We start from the raw sequence: 20490 nt of genomic DNA, 5'->3' as shown, positions 1-20490 counted from the left end.
GCAGCCGGAGTCGAAGCCGCTCCGCCAGGGGACCGGGAGGGGGTGTCCCAGGCCCAGCAACCCCGCCCCCCGCGCCGCAGCCCCCGCCACCGCCACCGCGCCTGGTCCCGCCCCTAGCCAGCCCGGCCCCTTCCCGCCCTCGGCCCCCGCCCCCGGGTCCCCGGATCCCACCCGCCGGCGCCTCCCGCGCGGGCCCCGCTCCTCTTCAGGCCGCCCCCACATTCCTAGCCTTCGAGAGAGCCCCCTTCCTATTCCCATTGCTACTGCTCGAATGTCCCTAACTTTAAAAAATTATCCTAGCGGCAACTCGAATCCCAATCACGCTAGCTCTATGACAGAGGACCACTCGAGCTGACCTAAGTCTCCTGGACGTGACCCCAGCCCCCCTACCGGCCCCAAGTCCAGACTTTATTGATGTCTCGAATACGCAAGGCTTGCATAATCCTCTCGGGCTTTATGGACATCAAACAAGGGACATCAGGGGGCCTGGAGTGCTGTCTTAACTAGCATTCTCACTGTCAAAATTCCTTTTCTGAGATTTTCTTCTTGCTCCGCCCCCCACCCCCGTCTGGGCAGCGTTGTTCTAGGGCTAAATAATTCCACGAACTCCCCTTTTCATTTACTCATTTCCTGAGGTGGTTGTCTGGGTCCTGTCGCCTCAGTTCAGATGTCCAGAATTGGCCCAGACAGAGTTAGTTCCTCCTCGCTGTCTTTGTAAATCAGCATTGTTAGCCTCTTCGCCTTCCTTTGACTTTCTGGTCCTGGCAAGGAAGGAATGGGGTAAGGATGTAAGTCCTTACTTGAAATTTAACTCTCCCAAAGACCTCAGCCTCCTCCCAGCTTCAGTCTGTAGAGCTTCCAGCCATGTTTTACAACATAAAGTTATAAACTCCTCCCCTGTCTTAGCTTTGTGGCCCATGCCTCTCCCCAGTACATATTAATCATACAGGTTAATTTTGTTACCATCTTCCATTTTATAAGTTGACTCTTGTATTGTAACCTTTGCCCAAGTCCCCAACTTCCTCAGGGTTGTTCTAGGTATCACTTCTCCCTCCAAGCTGGTATGCCAACTTTTTGGCTTTGAAATATTCTGTCATTTTGGTAAGCCACATTCCTCTCACTAGTAAATAGAGTCAGGAAGACCCAAATGCCCCATGTTTGCTGGGGGGAAAATAATTTGGTGTAGTGCAAAGCAGATATTAGATTTCTCCAATGGATTGGTAGGCGTTTCATCCTTGCTTGTTTTCAATTTTTCAAACGATTTCACTTCAAATTACCATCTTTGACCAAAGCTAATATTAACTTTGCAACAGCATCCAAAAAAACGTGGAGTGTTAACTCCTCAGTAAGTACTTCTCTATACTGTTTTGCCTGAAATTTTTACACAGATGAAATGTGGTTGAACTAGCATCACCATGGTAACTTATACTGAGGCATTTTCTGGGTGTGTAGTTCTTCTTGTGGACTGAAGGCGGCAGCCGAGTCAGGTCAGCTTTACAGTCTCTCACTGCTAGGAAAGATACGACCTATGTCACCTTAGCCTAAAATCCAAGGAGAAAAAAGTGAAAAGAAGAGGATGATTCTTAGCACATACACTCTCCTTCTCCCTGCAAAACCCACCTCCCACATTTTTTAATGCAGCCTTGGTTGGTCTCAGGATTTCAGCATATGTTGCTTATGTGGACTCGCTTTTCAATCTGTTGAGAAAGACCTTATGATTCTGGAGACCATATTTTTTTCCACATGAAAACTAAGGACATGTGGTATAATGAATACATTTGTCCCCCCCAAAAAAATCCAAGACAGGCGGTCACCATACTTTCGATGTCAGGGGTTTAGGGATTTATAAACAGTTTCCACTCTGTGTGCAAAGGATAGGTTCCTTCCCAGAAGGCATGATATGTGTTGTTTTTTCTGGGATTGAGGAGGAAGGGGGAGGCTGGCTATCCATGTCTGACTCAGGCGCAGGAAACTGTGTTTTCTGTGTGCATCCCAAGTGCTCCTCCTCCATGGTTCAGCATAGTCCTGGTGCACAGAGTCTTCCTGGCTGCTGTTAGTCACTGGGAATATCAATGGGTAGAAACGGACTTTGTGCATAGTCCCTGCCTGGGTCACCCCCTAGGGTGAGTTAAGTCTTGGCTGTCAGAAGCTGCTCTTGTGCCAGGAGTGCTAAGCCATATTTATTTTTACCAGGCCTCTCAGACTTTGTTGTTTGGAGTGAGAGATCCTGAAAAGCATGCCAGAATGAACTGTTTGTCTCCCTTTTATTGTCCTCTGGGACATGCCCCCTGAAAAGTTGTAGGGAATTGCCAATTCCAGAGGGGTCTCAGAGGCATCGGTTTCCTCAGAAACACTACCCCTTTCCTTCATCTCCTTCTAGGACAGACCAGGGAACTGAATTTCCAAGATCAGAATATTGCCCTGAATTAGATCAATCACTAATGGCCTTTTCAAAGAAAACACAGGGAATGCTAGATGATTTTGGCATGATTTTGATCCAGTTGAGTTGGTAGAATCTATAATAATAAAAGCACAATGTGCTAATTAGACGGGACAGCCAAATGTCCTTCCAGATGTCCTTCTGGACAAAGCCTTGGAGTCTGCGAGGGCCGAGGGCAGGCAGCCGCTGCAGGGCAATGGGGGCAGTGCCTTCCCGCAGACGGAGGCTAGTAGGACATCCCCTGAGGGCTCTCAGACTGTGAGAGAGGGCAGGCCGGGCTGAGGGGACCCTCCCCCCACAGTGCACAAATTTTCATGCACCGGGCCTCTAGTTCTCTTATAACAGAGGCATTGTGCAACAATCTGAATTTCTAAACATAATTCTTCAAAGAGAGTAAAAGATTTGAAGTTTCACACTTTATTTAAAAAAAATATATATATATTTATTGATTTTACCAGTAGAGAGGAAGGGAGAAGGAGAGAGAGATAGAAACATCAATGATGAGAGAGAATCATTGATTGGCCGCCTCCTGCACACCCTCTACTGGGGTTCAAGCCCACAACCCAGGCATGTGCCCTTGACCAGAATCGAACCCAGGACCCTTCAGTCCGCAGGCTGATGCTCTATCTACTGAGCCTAACCAGCTAGGGCTGAAATTTCACACTTTAAAACAGCGGTTCTCAATCAGGAGTGATTTTGCAGACAGGGGCAATACCTGAAGACATTTTTGGGAGTATTACTGACAAATTAATGAGTAGAGGCCAGGGTTCCTGCTAAATGGCCTACAATGAGCAGGACATCCCTCCTACAAAAACTTACCCAGCCCCACATTTTAATAGTGCTGAGGTTGAGAGACACTGATTTAAAAGATTAAGAACATGAATCTGCAAAGAATTGCTGCATCTTCTCTCTAGAATTTACTTTCTGTGAATAGAGGGCAGGGATTCTTAAAGCTATAGAAGGGAAAACAAGAGAAAGCTCAGCCAAAGGAGCTAAAGGCATCCGATTTGCCTTGGGAAGCCTATTTCTGGTATTCATTTACTTAGTAATAGTAAGTATTTATTACAGTGTATTATGTGCCAGGCACTGTAGAAACAGTGGTAAACAGATATATCGGATCTCTGGAACTTACAGACTGATGGGTGTGGAGGCTACAAATACACAGAGGCATTAAAAGAATGATCTCACAAATGAATGTAAAGCTACAAATGATACGGGTGTTCAAGGAAAAGTACAGGGCCTATTACAGGAGAGACTTGATTTAAATTTGGGGTTTCAAGCAAGGCCTGTCAAAGGCACTGACACTTAAGTTGATTAAGAGTCATCAGGATAAGAATAGGTGGGGAGGGTCTTCCAGGCAAAAGGAACAGTATGTGCAAAGGCTGTGAGCCAGGAAATATGTCCATCGTATTTATGACAAAGTATCAGTAACTTTTAGCAATGCTTTTCTCTAGGTGTGTGTGTGGGGATGTTACTGCTGGAGACCAGGAAACAAATGAAAGTATAAGGGAATAGTCTGATTTACATTTCTGTGCTTTCTTTCCTTGCAAATCCTCCATACCACCATTTCTAATATCAACACTTTTCATGTTTCAGCTCAGTAGTGGTACTCATGTCAGAATCTGGGTTACAATGACTGATTCAGGTCCCTGGCCTAACTTGGGGCACCTTCTGAATAGTAGCACTTTCTAGCACATTTTTTATCTCCTGAAAGCTTCATATTCACTCACCTGGAATATATACTAAGTAGAGCCCTTTGCAGCAAATATCTCAGTATATCTTACTTATTTCAGAAGCAAAGATAAATTTAGAATGATGCATAAACAAATGTATCCATGAATAAACATTTGGTTTAATAACAAACATGAATGAAGCATCTATGTTAAATGGTCTCTCTATTTCCACACTTGCCCCTTTATAATTCATTCTGTACAAAGCAACCTGGGTGACTTCTTAAAAAACATAAATCAGATCATGTCATTTCTTGGCATAAAACCTTCCAATGGCTTCCTGTTACACTTAGAATAATATCCATACTTCTCCCTTGGCCGTCAGGGTCCTTCATGATCTGGCCTTTGCCTACTTCTTTGACCACGTTTCCCCTTATTCATTCTACTCCAGCCATACTGGCTTTCTTTCTGCTCAGCAACATGCTGTCATTTCCTTTTTCCATCCTTTACATGACCTGTCTGTCTCTTCTACTTAGAATGCTGTTTCCCCAGACCTGTCCATGGCTGGTCTCAGCTCAATGTCACAGCCTGGGAGAAGGTTCACCTGACCACCCTCAATTTGCCTTGTTCTCACTCACTGAGAGATAAATAAATAAATAAATTTATTTATTTTATTTAGGAGGTTGGATACCATTTCATAGAGGTGGTGGCATTTAGCCTAGGTCTTATAGGATGTGTAAGAGTTCACTAGGCAGCAAATGTGGGAGAGATAACGTTCTTAGCGGAGAGAAGAGCTTACGCCCCAAACAGGAGGATGTGAAAAAGCTCAGTATGTTTAGGAACAGTGAGTAGGAAAGTATGGCTGGAGTATTAAGTATGTAGGGAAGAGTGAATGGCAAAGTGGCTAGAAAGGTGGATCGGGACAGGACTGTGAAGATATATATATATATATATATGTCTGCAGGTTAAGGAATTTTACTTCATCCTCACAATGGTGAGTCAGCAATGCTTTTTAAGTAAAGAAGTAACATGGTCAAATTTGAAACAATAAACTCTTCATGGCTTGGCAGAGAAAAAATAGACACAGAGATTGCAGCTTTTCATCCTAAGATTCTGAAATTTGGGACCTCCAGTTCATATCCTAAGTTTATTTAATGATTCCTAGTATATACATTACCTTTCATCCCCCCCTCCCTGAATTAATTCTCTTGGCTTGTCTACATTGTAGCATTTTCTCTATGCTTTTTGTTGAGATTGTTACTTTTTTTCTGGGCATTTCTTAAGATGTGATGATCTGTCACATACAGTATTTAGGTGTAGGAAGGATATGCCAATGCTTTATTTTTTTAATACTGTAGTTTTAAAAAAATGTATTGATTTATTTAGAGAGAAAGAAAGGGAGAGAGAAATATTTATTCATTGTTTCACTTATTTATGTATTCATTGGCTGCTTCTTGTATGTGCCCTGACCGGAGATCAAACTCGCAATGTTTGCGTATAGGGACAACACTCTCACCAACTGAGCTACCTGCCCGGGCTGCCAATGCTTTCTGATTAATTTTTAATGCCCTTCTTAATGGTGTCTTGCATTTTTCTGGACTTTTTATATAATAAATTGGTTCAGATGAGGCAACCATAAGTCCTATAGGTTGGATTAACTTTGCTTTTTAGACTTTTAATTTACAGGAGGAAAAATCTATTTATGGCATTCAAGCATTTATTTTACCAGGCCCTATGCATGATCCTAGAAATATAAAGATGAATGAAGACTGTCTTTGCCTTCAAGGAATTCATAATCTAGTAGGAGAATTTAAAGAATTTTTTAAAAATGACATAGGTGCTTATTAAAGTGTATCATCTAGGACAGAGGAAGGCACAGCTAATTTTTGTAGGCTACCAAGAAGAATCAGAAAAATCTTCCTCCCTTTCAAATTATATGAAAGTATAATTCCCAGCTCTTTTTGCAGTGTTTGAAAATATAAAATAACAAGAAGGTACAAGCCTGTAGTTTGCCTTTCAGCTTCCAGTTCAATTTAAGCTGTGTCTTCTTAATCACTTTCTTGTAATGCATTAGTTATTTTAAAAAATATTTTTATTGATTTCAGAGAGGAAGGGAGAGGGAGAGAGAGATAGAAACATCAATGATGAGAGAGAATCATTGATTGGCTGCCTCCTGCACGCCCCACACTGGAGATCGAGTCCACAACCTGGGCATGTGCCCTGATGGGGAATCAAACCATGACCTGATTCATAGGTTGATGCTTAACCACTGAGCCACACCGCCGGGCGCATTAGTTATTTTTAACTGTGCCAGAGTTTGTGAACGTTTTCTTTGCAAATTCTCCCCAAACTCTGGTCTTTGACCCGCAGTAGTCCAAAATGGCTTGTCGGTAAATAGCATTTTTAGGTTAAACATGTTAATTCCATATGGTGGTATCACACTTAGTTCCTGCTTTGTTCCTAAGGAGGATAAATCTTTTAAGAGCAAGAGCCTGGTAGCTCAAAATGAATTTCATAACCTGCATTTCTTAGTAGCTACTTCGCCTTTAGCATCTTTTCTGCTTGATGAGTTGATAAAAGCTTGTCCTAGTTTCTTGAACCTGTTTTGTAGCAATAATTCAGCCTGAATTTTCTCTTTCCTTATTGTTTCCTTGAGGTTTAAAACTAGCACCTTGATTTTTTTCCCTGAAGTTTTCGATTCCAGGGAAGATTTTCTTTCCTATCAATCTCTTCATAGGTCCTTGGCAGAACCAGTGATGTCTATTTATTTTCTCTTTATAATTATAATCTGATAAATTGACATCTCAACATATACTCTCTCGTGGGTGTTTCTTCTATTGTTTTGAGTTTGATGTTTCCATTCCTTATGCTGTAATACTTTGATATCTCATGCCCTCTCTCTGTTTTAATCAATTTTATAATGCCTGCTTATTTTCAGGATTGTGAAGTTGTCTTCTGATTTAGTGGATGACTATTTGTTTGGGTAAACTTTTCAGAAACATGCTATGATAATTTAAGAACTTGAAAAGCCCATCTAAATAGAAGGATGACTTTTTTTTTCTTTCCTTAATATTCAACAGAGTCACAAAAATACACTTGGCTTTAACAACTCTTATGTATTTCCACTTTTCTTAAGACTAATGTTTTGTATGTTTCACTGAAATATTTCCTCTACCACTGAAGTATTGCCAAAATCTATTATTGTGTAATCTATGGCAGAAGATAAATCTAAAAGTGGTGGCTCTTTATTAGGAAAGCGAAACACTAGTTGAAAGGTCATCACTTCTGTTTAAAGAATATTGTAAAGATCTCAAAATCAGCCACTCATTTATTGTCTTTGTTTGTTTTCAGGTTATAATACGTGCCTATCATAGAAAACTTTTGTGAATATAGAAAAATATAAAGAAGAAAACTGTCAACAGTCAGTATTTCCACCAGCAATAAAGTCTACCTGTTACTTCTGCAACCCCAAATTTTCTTGAAGCCTTAGTCTAGCAACCACCTACCCTTTTCTAAGTCTTCACAGACTGTTCAGGACATTAAGAATAGAGACTGACTTTAAATGTAAGGGTCCTTAGGGTTTTTATGGAAGGAATGGAGCTGTAGGAAAAACCTACAAATTGCTCCACAGATGACATCTTGTTCTTATTTAGCTTTCTTTGAGTCATTAACAGTCGGGCGCCACTGGTGCTGAAACTTATCATTATTATAACCGCAAATGGGTTAATGCCCAAACAAAGCTATATTCTTGGGGCTGGTTCCCAGTTCCACCACACAGACTTCAGCAGCAGCACCCTCCAAGCCCCAGGATAATGCTCCACAAATAAAAGGATGTCAAATGTTCAGCCTGGACTGAAAATTCACTTCTTTTATCTTGTAGCTTCCAGTTGCTGGCTGGGCAGAGCAAAAGAAAAAAAAATAAATAAAACCCAAAAACCCTAAAAAAAGAGGTTGTGTGGTTTAGTGGTCAGACCACTAGCCTTGGGGTTGGGATAGTGAGATCCAGTTTCAGGTCACCCACTATTGGCTGGATGAGATAGACAATTCATTTTCCTATATTCCTCAGGTTTCCTACTTAGAAAAGGAGAAGTGCCTTAGAAAGTTCTTAGGACAAATGAAATGATCTGCAAATAGCTTCAAGTTGCTTGGAAGTAAAATGAAATTGTAACCCTTAATAATTACTATCCTATTACTTTATTAATAATAGTAATAAGCCACAGGTATGAAAGTTATAAACTCCCATACCCTTAAGTTGCATTGGTAAGGAGAATTGTGTGTGTGTGTGTGTGGCGGGGGGGTGAGGGTGGAGGAAGAAGACAAATATTTTCATCCTATTTGTAGGACTTCACATCAAATATCAAATTAGTAAATTCATTACCTCAAAATAATAAATGCTGTTCCTAGTTTGAGTCTGTCCCTCTAACCTTACTGCATCTAAACTCAGAGTGACTCACAGGAACCTAGAAATGAGACACATATACAATTTTAAGGGAAAGGGAGAATTAGGAGGTTTGAAGCTCCTGGTAGAGGAGGCTAAGAATAGACCACTCAAAACACAAAGAGAAGAACCTCCTCTTTCTTTTTCCTCCCAATGTAGGTGGTCCACTGGTTTCCCAGTCATTCTTTTGATAGCATGATTTTTGTTTTCTTTCTTTTCACAAAACCTCACCTTCTCTTTGGGGGGTGGGGCACAAACTAAAAAAGTGAGAGCAGAGTGGCTTTTTCTAATAGGTTTCAACTGTGACAAGTGCTACAGACCACTAACCTGCTTTTGGGAGTGAAGGGGAGCAAAAAGAGAAATATCGGGATCTCTGGAAACTTAAAAAGCAATGAATGTTCTCCTCTCTTAAAGAAGTGAGCAATTAGGCATATGAGGAAAGAAATCAATAGGTGTCTTGGTTTGTGCATCCCATCCCTTCAAGAAGTGAAGTATTGCTCTAGCTCGTTTGGCTCAGTGGCTAGAGTGTCTTCCTATGGACTGAAGGGTCCCAGGTTCCATTCCGATCAAGGGCACATGCCCGGGTTGCGGGCTCGAGCCCCATAAGGGGCATGCATGAGACAGCCGATCAATGATTCTCTCTCATCATTGCTGTTTCTATCTCTCTCTCTCCCTCTCCCTTCCTCTCTGAAATCAATAAAAAAAATATATATATATTTTAAAAAGAGTCATCCTCTTTAAAAAAGGAAATAGAGAAGTGAAGTGTCTTGGTAGGAAAAAAGAAAAACACTTGGGAAGGGTACCAAACAGTAAGGGATAGGAGTAGAAGGAGGGACTAAAGATGGAGGATTTTGAGAGGAAATGTTAATGAACTGTTAGAGGATTTAATGAGCACCTTCTGTTATGATGTATGTACACAAATTTTAATGAGCAGCCTTGTTATAGGAGCAGCCAAGATATAAGCACTTGAAAGCATTTTGTAGCAAAGATAGTAAATAATAGATAAAAATAGGTAATGAGATATTGTTTACGGAAATTTAGGGGTGGGAGCTATTGTGAGGATAACAGCTGTATAAAGCAGGAATAGTTATGAAATTCAGAAATTGAGAATATAGGAGTCTGGCAATGATTCCCCCCCCCCCCCCGCCCTCAAATTCCTCTAAAACCAACTCCTCGAGAATTCTTGAGTCCTAAGAAGACTGGACCGCCGCGAAGCGACCGTTCCCGGAACTCGTGTGGCCAGCTTGGCGATGCGGTACGGAAACTGTTTGCGTGACACCCCCTCCGCCTCCTTCCTCACCTCCGGCTGCGTAGGTGCCATGGCAACGGAGAGTGCTGGTGACCTGGCTTCCGGAAGCCGGAGAGCTGCAGCTCGGAAGCTATCCTTGTCAAATGATGCTGAGTCCGGAGCGCCTAGCCCTACCAGACTACGAGTATCTGGGTATGAGCCTTGGGGAAGGAAAGAAGTGCAGACAAATTAGGCGGGGGCGGGGTCTGTGTGGGAACCGGTCGAGCTGGGATGGGGAGGAGCGGGGAAGGGGGCGCATTCGGGTCCTGAGCCTGTTAGGCCCAGCGAGGCGGAAAACAACCTGGGGAGTAAAGAATGTCTGAAGTGTACGGGTTGTAGCTCAGGCTATGAGGATTGTGTTCAAAGTGGGATAGGTTGGAGTTGAGAATTTGGAGTCCTGTGGGGGCCCTTATTGATATGCTGGTAGTGGAGTAACCATGAAACTTGAAGTGCCAAATCAGGCATTCTGTGAATAATCATTTTACCATTACATAGCGGCAACTAACAATTGTGAGCGTTTATTTTACATTACGGACTCTACTAAACATCTTACATGCATTCTTTATTGAATCGTCACAACAGCCCTGGAGGAAATACTGTATTTTTATTCCATTTTGCAGCCGGAGAAACTGAGGCTGAAGAGGTAACTTACACAAATGAAGCCACACAGCTAGGAAATCGTAGCGCTCTTGACCACTAAGGCTGTAGCTAGTACTTTATTGAGCACCGTCAGTGTGTAAGGCATTTACTGGATGAAAAAAGGATGTATGCACACAAGTTTTAAAAAATTGATAGGCCTTATTTTTTAGAGCAGTTTCAAGTTCACAGAAAATTGAGCAGATATTATACAGAGTTCCCATAATATTCCCTCTCTCCCCTACTCAGAGTTTCCCTTACTATTAACACCTGGCATTAGTATAGTACCTTTGTTATAATTGATGAGCCAGTGTTGATATACTATTATTAACTAAGTCCATATCTTACTTTAGGGTTTATTCTTTGTGTTGTGAGTTCTATGGGTTTTAATAAATATATAATGTCATGTAACTGTCATTATAGTATCATGCAGAATAGTTTCAATACTCTAAAAATTCTCTGTGTTCTACCTCTTCATCCTTACCCCTGCACCCCAACCCTTGGCAACCACTAATCTTTTTACTGTCTTTAAAGTTTTACTTTTCCAGAATGTCATAGAGTTGGAGTCAGCCAATAAAGTGGCTTCTTTCACTTAAGCAATATGCATTTAAGGTCCCTGAATGTCTTTTCCTGGCTCGATAGCTCATTTCTTTTTATCATTGAATAATATTCAATTGTTTAGGTGTAGTATACACATTTTTTTATGAAAAACAATTCTAGTTTAAATTTTTCAGTTGATAATACAGAAACTGGATCTAAAATATAAAGAAGTTTTAAAAAATAAAATATAAAGAAGTTTATAGTGAAAGTCTCCTGCCACCCTTCCCCCGCCCCCTCCTCCAGTAACCACTATTACTCGTTTCCTGAGTATCCTCCCAGAGTTTATTTTATTATATACATAAAAGAGAATACAGTGTATACTTTTTTTCATTTAATATATCGGAGTAATTTATCAGAAGAGAGCCTCCTCATTCTTTTTTTAGCTGTATAGTATTTAAATAATTTACTTAACCAGTTCTCCATTGGTAGACAGTAAGTTGTTTTTAGCCTTTTGCTACTACTAAAAATACTGCACTGAATAACTATAACCTGCAGTTTTGTTCCCTACCAGTATATCTGCAAGGATCAATTCCACAAAGTAGAATCGGCAGGTCAGGGGTATATACATTTTAAATATTGATAGATATTGCCAAATTGCCCTTCCTAGGGGTTGTATCGGCAATGTAAGAGCATGACTGTTTCTCCATAGTCTTTCCAATAAAATAGATCAAGCTTTTGGATATTTTCAACCTGTTAAATGACAAATAGCCCCAGGAAGATTAAATATGCATTTTTTAAATGAAGTTGACCTTCTTTTCACCAAGTTTAAGGACTACTTGGTTTTTGGAAAGGCATATATAGCCCTGGCTGGTGCAGTTCAGTGACTGGGCTTCATAAAGGGCTTGCTGATTCGATTGCTGGTGGGGGCACATGCCCGGGTTGAGAGCTCCATTCCCATGTGGGGGGTGTGCAGGAAATAGCCAATGATTTGTCCCTCTCATATCAATGTTTCTCTTTTTCTCTCTCCCTTTCTCTCTTTAAAAATCAATTTAAAAAATCTTTTTAAAAAAGGCATACATTTGACTCAGTGATCCTACTTCTAGGAATATATCCTAAGAAGCCAGAAACACCAATCAGAAAGAATTATATGCACCCCTATGTTTATAGCAATGTTGTTTACAATAGTTAAGATGTTGAAACAGACCAAATTCCCATCAGTAGATAAATGGAATAAAAAACAACAACTATGGTACATTTACACAATGGGATACTACGCAGCTATAAAAATGAAGGCTCTCTTCCAGACCCATATGGCTCGGTTGTTGAGTGTCGACCTATAAATCAGGAGGTCACGATTAGATTGCTGGTCAGGGCACATGCCTGAGTTGTGGGCTCGATCCCCAGTAGGGGGCGTGCAGGAAGCAGCTGATCAGTGATTCTCTCTCATCATTGATGTTTCTATCTCTCCCTCTCCCTTCCTCTCGGAAATCAATCAATATATATATACTGGAAGTCTGGTGCACAAAATTCGTGCACTCAGGGGATCCCTCAGCTCGGTCTGTGCCCTCTCACAGTCTGGGAGCCCTCAGGGAATGTCCGACTGAAGGCTTAAGAGCAGGCCTAAGCTGGCAGTCAGACATACTTAGCGCAGCCATGGAGGTAGTAGAGGCTCCCGCCACTGCCACTGTGCTTGCCAGCTGTGAGCCTGGCTTCTGGCTGAGTGGCGCCTCCCCTGTGGGAGCACACTGACCACCAGGGGACAGCTCCTGTGTTGAGCATCTGCCCCCTGGTGGTCAGTGCGCATCATAGCAACCAGTTGTTCTGCCGTTCGGTTGATTTGCATATTAGCCTTTTATTATATAGGATTTTTAAAAGAAGGATCTCATCCTGGCCGGTTGCTCAGTGGTTAGAGTGCCAGCCTGCAGACTGAAAGGTTGCAGGTTCAATTCCAGGTCAAGGGCACATACCTTGGTTGCAGGTTCATCCCTGCCCGGGTTGGAGTAACTGTGGGAGGCAACCAATCGATGTGTCTCTCTCATGTCGATGTTTCTCTCTCTTCCTCTTCCCCCTGCTCCTCCATCCCTACTCTCTAAAAGTCAGTGGGAAAAATATTCTTGGGTGAAAATTTTAAAAAAATAATCTATATATATAAAAGGCTAAAATGCTAAGTGTCCGACCCTCCAACCAGTCACTATATACATGCACTGACCACCAGGGGGCAAACGCTCAATGCAGGAGCTGCTGTGACGCGCACTGGCCATTTACAAGGGAACGGCACTGCGGACCTGGCGCTGACAAAGCAACACTCAGCCTCCCCAAGTGGGACACAGGCTCCGCCACCGCCCCAGAGTAACACCCCACCAAATCACAGCCAATGCTGCCAAGACCCCATGGCGCAAAATGTGGCCCACAGCCCAGCCCAGGCCGGAAATGGTCACTGTGGGCGCCAGATAATGACATCACATAGCAGCACCCAGCTTCCTCTCCCTAGCAACTAGCCTCCTAGGAGTTTCTTTTCTTTTCTTTTTCTTTTTCTTTTTCTTTTTTTCAATACAAGGCTTTTATTGCACATCTTTATAGTTTCACAAACAAGTGTGACAAATCATTCGGCATCTCGGTGTTTCTATAGCTGGACAACTTAGATTTTATTCATCAGCCTGCTGAACTGTTCCTTTTTCAGAAACATAGATACCATCCAAAAATTTTCTGATATCCTGTTTTTAACTGTTGTGGCTTGCTGAATCAAAGCAGCTGAATTTGATACAAGTTCCTTCAAGAATCAACTCATCTTTCTGCGTTTGAGATACTGAACAAGCAACTCCTGACCTCATCTGAACTCTGTGGATGTATTTTTCGCCCAAGAAATTTCTAATTTCTTTTTTTTTTATAATATATTTTATTGATTTTTTACAGAGAGGAAGGGAGAGGGATAGAGAGTTAGAAACATCAATGAGAAACATCGATCAGCTGCCTCCTGCACACCCCCCACTGGAGATATGCCTGCAACCAAGGCACATGCCCTTGACTGGAATCGAACCTGGGACCCTGCAGTCCACAGGCCGACGCTCTATCCACTGAGCCAAACAGGTCAGGGCAAGAAATTTCTAATTTCAACAAGAGAACCATTCTCCTGAATAACGGCGTTGATAGGGAAGTGATCATACACAGACCTCATCTTGTAAAGGAAGCCCACTGTAACACCCTTGATCATGATTTGTACATGACTGAAGATAGTGCGAACTGTGGCCAGTTCCTTTCTATTTCCCCACCATTTGTCAACCTGGAGCCTCTTCCTTTTCTTTCCAAGAAGACTGAGCTCTACATTGATGTGGTTGAAGTCACTCCACAGGATGCTTCTGGGGCCCTTCACAATAACTGTGCGTCCCTTCAGAGTGATGTTCACATTTTCTGGGATGTTCACGGTCTGATTGCTGAGAATGGTCTTTATCCTTGCAGTAGATGCAGCAAAGAGCCTCCTTGGAGTTTCTTCAGCCCAGGAACACGACTTGCTTTATAGCCAAGTGCAAACATTTAACCAAATGTCTATGAAGCATTTTCCCATGCCTCATCTCATTTGATCTTCACAGAAGTCCTGGAATAGGTAGATAGGAGACTCGGTAGAATCCTATTTTCTTTTCATTAGGCAGAAAATGGAGATTTAGAAAGTTTAGAAACTTGACCCAACTGAAAAGAAGAAATGGTGGACCTTGAAAATGACTTTATTTTTTCTCACTGTTCAGAATATAGTCAAACACTGCTGCAGTTAAATATTTTACCCTTCGTTCTCCCTGTGTGATCTATAATAATAATCTGCTTCATGTTGATATTTACTTCTGTGTTGCTGACAATTACCTGAAAGAGAAGTTGGGGTGCTTCACTGGGCTAGAAAAAGTTTAGCTAAATCAGAAAGCAGGTCTAATTAAGCAAGTTTATTCTATACATATAAAAGGCTAAGTTGATTTGCACATGCACGATACATATAAAGCTCTCGCTGGCACCAATTGCATGTATGTGTTTCTGTCATTGTCAATCGTGAATTTGGTTGACACTTCTATTACAGAGAAAGGGCGAATAGTGATATTAAAATATTTCTTCTAATTAATTTACTTTCAATGTGCACGAATCTGTGCACTGGGCCACTAGTAATAATAATAAAAGAAGGATATCTTATCCTTTGAGACAGCCTGGAAGGGCCTGGAGAGTATTATGCTAAGTGAAATAAGCCAGTCAGAGAAAGACAAGTATCACATGATCCCACTTATATGTGGAATCTAATTAGCAAAATAAACTAATCAGGGACTCAGGTTTCTTTGTTTTTCCTCATGATCCATGAGGACTGAAGGAGCTCTCTGTTATCCTCTGGGGTAAATAAAACACAGCTTTCAGTAGAATCAGTTCCATTTAAATACTTTCTACAAGACCCACACAATATCATGCTTAGATTTTATAGCTTAATCACATGACTAATACTTAGCTGCAAGAGAAGCTGAGTAATATGGTCTTTATGCCAATAGCCATGAATCTAGGAAAAATTGGAGTATGTTTCTAAGGAGGAAGAGGCTGCTGGAGCTGGCAAAATAAATTAATGAACAAAAAAGATCCAGACACATTGAAATATGAAACAGACTGACTTATTTCAGAGGGAAGGGGGTGGGTAGGGGAGAGACTAACCAATGAACTTATATGCATATATGCATAGCTCATGGACAGACAATAGTGCAAGGAAGGCCTAGGGAGGGGGTGGAAGCAGGGTGTAGGGCATCAATGGGTGGAAAAATGGGGACATCTGTAATACTTTCAACAATAAAGATAACTTTTTAAAAAAGGCATGGATAGAGAGAGAGAGAGAGAAATTGTAGTCAGCCAAAAGGGCATAGTTATATCACAGATAAATTTGCATCTAATAAATAATAATATCAATGTCTAGTAATACCTAGACTTTTGCTAAGGATTTTACATATTTTTATTTATCCAATACTCAATCTATGAAGTATTTGAAAAGCCTAGCCCATTATTTATTTTCTTGGGTGTTTACTGTTTAAATTATATGTCTCAAACGCTTGGCATATTTAATATACAATCTAAGTGAAAAGAGGTCAGTGCCCCTGACTGAATAATCAGGTATTGCATGTTTTAAAAATTCTGTGGCACACCAGTTGAAAATCTCTGGCCTAAGCCATTCCAGGCCATGATTACAGGTTCCTAATCCACAAAGTCAGTGGGGAATAGATCAGTTTATACAACATGATGAGAGTTTGTTTTCTTCACTAATAGTTGAAAAGGCAAATATAAGCCCTGGCTAGCAGATAGAAAGGGAAACCTATAGATATTTGGTGGTCCCTCTATAAGTGGCTTTTTCAGGAAGACCTATTTGTGTCAATGCTGATAATGAATCTATAAACAAATCAAAGTCTCAGGTTGGTTGAAAAGCTTCAGTGTCTGACCATCTACCTAATCCTTGAACCCTGAACAAGTGCTCCTTAAGGTTCTGTGGCATTTAAGTATCTTAACTCCCTGTCTTAATCACCACCTGGACATTTATATTGCTCATACTACTTACTGTTTTCCTCATGGTTCATCAAACCATACAACTCTGCTAAAATGCATTTATCTTTGGTTGAGAACAACCCTTGCCCATTTAAATTTGGTCTTTTTTAGAGGCATGCTGTTTTGAAGCATTCACCCTCAATTTAATGACTATTTAATGACTACTCCTTATATATTAATTTAATAAAATATTTCCTGGTTTAAATTTTTAAATACACATGGAGGGTTTTTTTTTTGTTTTCATTCTTTTTTCTTTATTAAAAATTATAGTCACTTATATGTATAGGCCTAGAGAAGAAAATGTATATGGAGAAAAGAAAATTGCAGAGACTAGAAAGCTCTAACCATTCAGTGAAACAAAAGCCAAAGCTGAGTCCCCCTTGGTAAGTGTGTCAGGGACGTCTTTTTAGTATTCTGGTGTAAATTACAGGGATACCTATGAATATCCATAGGTTTCCCTTTCTATCTGCTAGCCAGGGCTTATATTTGCCTTTTCAACTATTAGTGAAGAAAACAAACTCTCATCATGTTGTATAAACTGATCTATTCCCCACTGACTTTGTGGATTAGGAACCTGTAATCATGGCCTGGAATGGCTTAGGCCAGAGATTTTCAACCGGTGTGCCATAAAAATTTTAAAACATGCAATACCTGATTATTCAGTCAGCGGCACTGACATCTTTTCACTTAGATTGTCAAATAAAATGACAACAGCCAACACACCAATAGCTGTCAGGTGTGAATGCCCTGTCTTGAATCATAAATGTATAGGTCATAAAATAGAGTTGTATCTTATTGGCCACATCACATAATAAGGTTGCGTCTCATTGATTACCAGAAATTTTTGTATACAGATATAGGCCCCTGATTTTTTAAAAAGGCACTTTGGTCCTAGCCAGTTTCTCAGTGCTTAGAGCGTCAGCCCATGTACTAAAGGGTCCCAGGTTTGATTCTGGTCAAGGGCAAATACCTTGATTGCAGTCTCCCACCCCTGACCCTGGTCGGGGCACGTGGGGGAGGCAACTACATTGATGTTTCTTTCTCTCTGTCTCTCCCCCTCCCTTCTACTCTCTCTAAAAATCAATGGAAAAATATCTTTGGGTGAGGATTAACAACAACAAAAAGTCACTTTTGAGCAAAAAGGGTAATTATTATTTTTTAAAAATAAATCAATTATATCTATTTTTGTCAGATCAGCAAAAAATAGAACATATTTTTTAGTGTGCTGCAGAATTTTAGTAATTAGGTTATGTGTGCCATGAGATGAAAAAGTTTGAAAATCGCTGGCTTAGGATCTTAAGATCGTTATAGAATCAGCTCAATGATGTTTATGCCTGCAACTGTCAGAATGTAGTGATAGAAATTATATTAATGCTCAGGCCTAAATAGAGAGATGAGAGTCTGGAAAAGAGATGAAATAAGTATAGAACCCTTGAAAGAGTTCCAGCCTTATGCATACTTATTGGAAGCTTTTGCCAGAGGCTGAGGTGTGTCTGTGTATCTGATTGGGTGTGGGGAGCTCTCTAGAGCCCAAGGGCAGCCTGTTTTGGTCCCAGGTGTACAAAACACACCACCTACGTGCTGTCCTGAGTATAAGCATGAGGGTGTGAGGTTTGTTTTTCACCCCACCTACTTTGGTGAGGTGCATGCTTTCAGTCATGCTCAAAGTTGTCTCTTCTGTTTCCATGGAAACTGCTTATTCTCACTAAGGTTGGTAGTGGGTTGGCATGATAGATAACTCTTGGAAAACAGAGATGGTCTTTCTCCTTTGTCAGCTATACTTTTAGAGGAATCACAATAAATTGAGCACTTCATATATGCTTAGCACTGTGCTTTATCTTATTTAATCTTCCCAACCACCCTTAGAAGAAGGTTTTGTTATTAATCTCATTTTGTAGTTATTAATATCTCCTCATTTTACAAAGAAGGAAACTAAGGCTTAGGAAGGCTAATTGATTTGTACAAAGTCACATAGGTGATGATGCATAGCAAAGTAGGGTTTCAAACTCAGGTTTATTGGATTCCATAGCCTGTTTTTTCCTCTCCACTATGAAGATAAAAACAAACACACCAAAACAGGTATTGCCTGCAAAGGGCAATGATCCTTGCTTCCCTCTTAGGATGGAACTCTTAAACAGTTTATTAGTTGCAAATAAGTTTCCTAAAAACAGGAATTGTGTCTTACTCATCTTGTATACCTACCTGCCTTTCACAATGTAGACACTTAATACATACATATATGTTAAATTGATCATGTGGATAGAGTGTCAGCCTGGGGATTGAAGGTCCCAGGTTTGATTCTGGTCAAAGGCACATGCCCAGGTTACATGCTCAGTCCCCAGTAGGGGGCGTGCAGGAGGCAGCTGATCAATGATTCTCTCTCATCATTGATGTTACTATCTCTTTCTCCCTCTCCCTTCCTCTTTGAAATCAATAAAAAAATATTTTTTAAAATTTGAATATAAATAATCTGACTTTAGGGTACCCCAAATGTGAGAAGCTAACAACTAAGGTTTATTAAAGATTTAGTATGTACCCAGGTAATATTTTAAGTGTTTTATTTATATTAATACATATAAAGTTAGTTTCTGCCCTCGCTGGTTTGGTTCAGTGGATAGAGCATCAGCCTGCGGAATGTGGGTTCGATTCTGGTCAGGACACATGTCCAGGTTGTGGGCTCGATCTGCAGTAGGAAGCATGAAGGAGGCAGCCAGCCAGTCAATGATTCTCTCTCATCATTGATGTTTCTGTCTCTCTCCCTCTCCCTTCCTCTCTGAAATCAATAAAAATATATTTTAAAAAATGATAGTTTCTATTGTTATCTTCATTTCACAGATGAGGAAACTGCAGCACAAAGATATTAAATAACTGGTTAAGAAATCATGAAGGAATAATTCTAATCCAGCAGTCTGACTCCAGAGTTCACATTGTTAAACTCCACATTATGAATACCTTGAGCAACTCCAAAAATGAGGCTCCAACTATTGAATAGACTTATGCATGGATCCTGGAGTAAGTTCAGTGGCTCAAAGGGCTTAACTTAGCATTTCTGCCAGGAGGGGGCATCCTAGGAATCGGGATGGGTCAGGGAACAGTAAAATTCCAGTTTCTTTCTTGCTACTGGACTCATGTCCTAGAGGCAGACAATGAGGAAGATAACTTCTAAAAAGAAACCATTTGATAGAATTTTATTGACAGTAATCTATGTACTTTGAGCTGTGTAACCTTTAAGAAGTTACTCAGCCTCTCTGTGCCTTAGTTATCTTATCTGCAAAATGTAGCTAATAATAGTACTTACCTCATACCTCATATGTAAACTTTTAAAGCAGTGCCTGGCTGCTCTATTGGATCTACATTGTGAAAACAGGGTGTACAAAATGAGTACGATATATTTCTTTTTAGAGTACCTGGGTAGGTGCTCAATAAATATTAGCTACTATTAGTATTACTATTATAAAAATATGTAATACATATGTAATTGACAGCCATGAAAATGTGCCTCTATGATCTCTTACTTTGGGGAGGGTAATTGACTCCCAATCCCAGCTCTGAATCCAACACCTTGTTCACACTAAAGTCACACTTCCCATGGGCTACTCCCAGTCAATGAGGGGGTAGGAGAGAGACATTTCTAAGAGATGGGTGACTCTTCCAGTGGTGACTTTGGCTTGAGGACTCGCACTGCAGTTCATTTCTTTCTCTCTCTTCCTGCTCCTCTTCTTTGCCCCTCCCCGATCCCTGGTCAAACCTGCATTGTGTTCTGTCAGCTCTCCCAGCTTCCTCCGGCTTTCTCCACAGTTTCCCCATGGACATTTCCCCTAGTTTACCACTTGCAAGTCTGATCCTGTCTTGGTGTCTGCTTCTCAGAATACCTGGACTAAGACAGCATCCAACAGTCATTGATATAGTCCCTTCCAGCCATGAGGTCAAT

General features: G+C 40.9%; 1 protein-coding gene and 1 pseudogene across 2 annotated transcripts in view; one reads left to right on the top strand and one right to left on the bottom strand.

Annotated features, from left to right (window-relative positions):
• Positions 1–9867: 9867 nt before the first annotated feature.
• The window catches only part of CSTPP1 (centriolar satellite-associated tubulin polyglutamylase complex regulator 1), a gene marked incomplete at its 5' end in the record, with an annotated part of 189165 nt that continues 178542 nt past the window's right edge, over positions 9868–20490 (top strand). The window contains 2 exon segments of the mRNA XM_080642844.1: positions 9868–9888; positions 9890–9989. Coding sequence (XP_080498970.1) covers positions 9868–9888; positions 9890–9989 — 121 coding nt within the window.
• Positions 13658–19862, bottom strand: LOC308257767 (large ribosomal subunit protein uL6-like; annotated as a pseudogene). The gene is made up of 3 exons: positions 19858–19862; positions 14117–14521; positions 13658–13880 (listed from the first exon to the last, which is right to left on the bottom strand). The product of its transcript is annotated as a large ribosomal subunit protein uL6-like (transcript).

Source organism: Plecotus auritus (genome assembly GCF_963455305.1).
Source record: "Plecotus auritus genome assembly, chromosome: 9".
NCBI classification, from domain to species: Eukaryota; Metazoa; Chordata; class Mammalia; order Chiroptera; family Vespertilionidae; genus Plecotus; species Plecotus auritus.
Note: the sequence above shows the minus strand (reverse complement) of the source record. Positions and strands in the feature narration are given on the sequence as shown.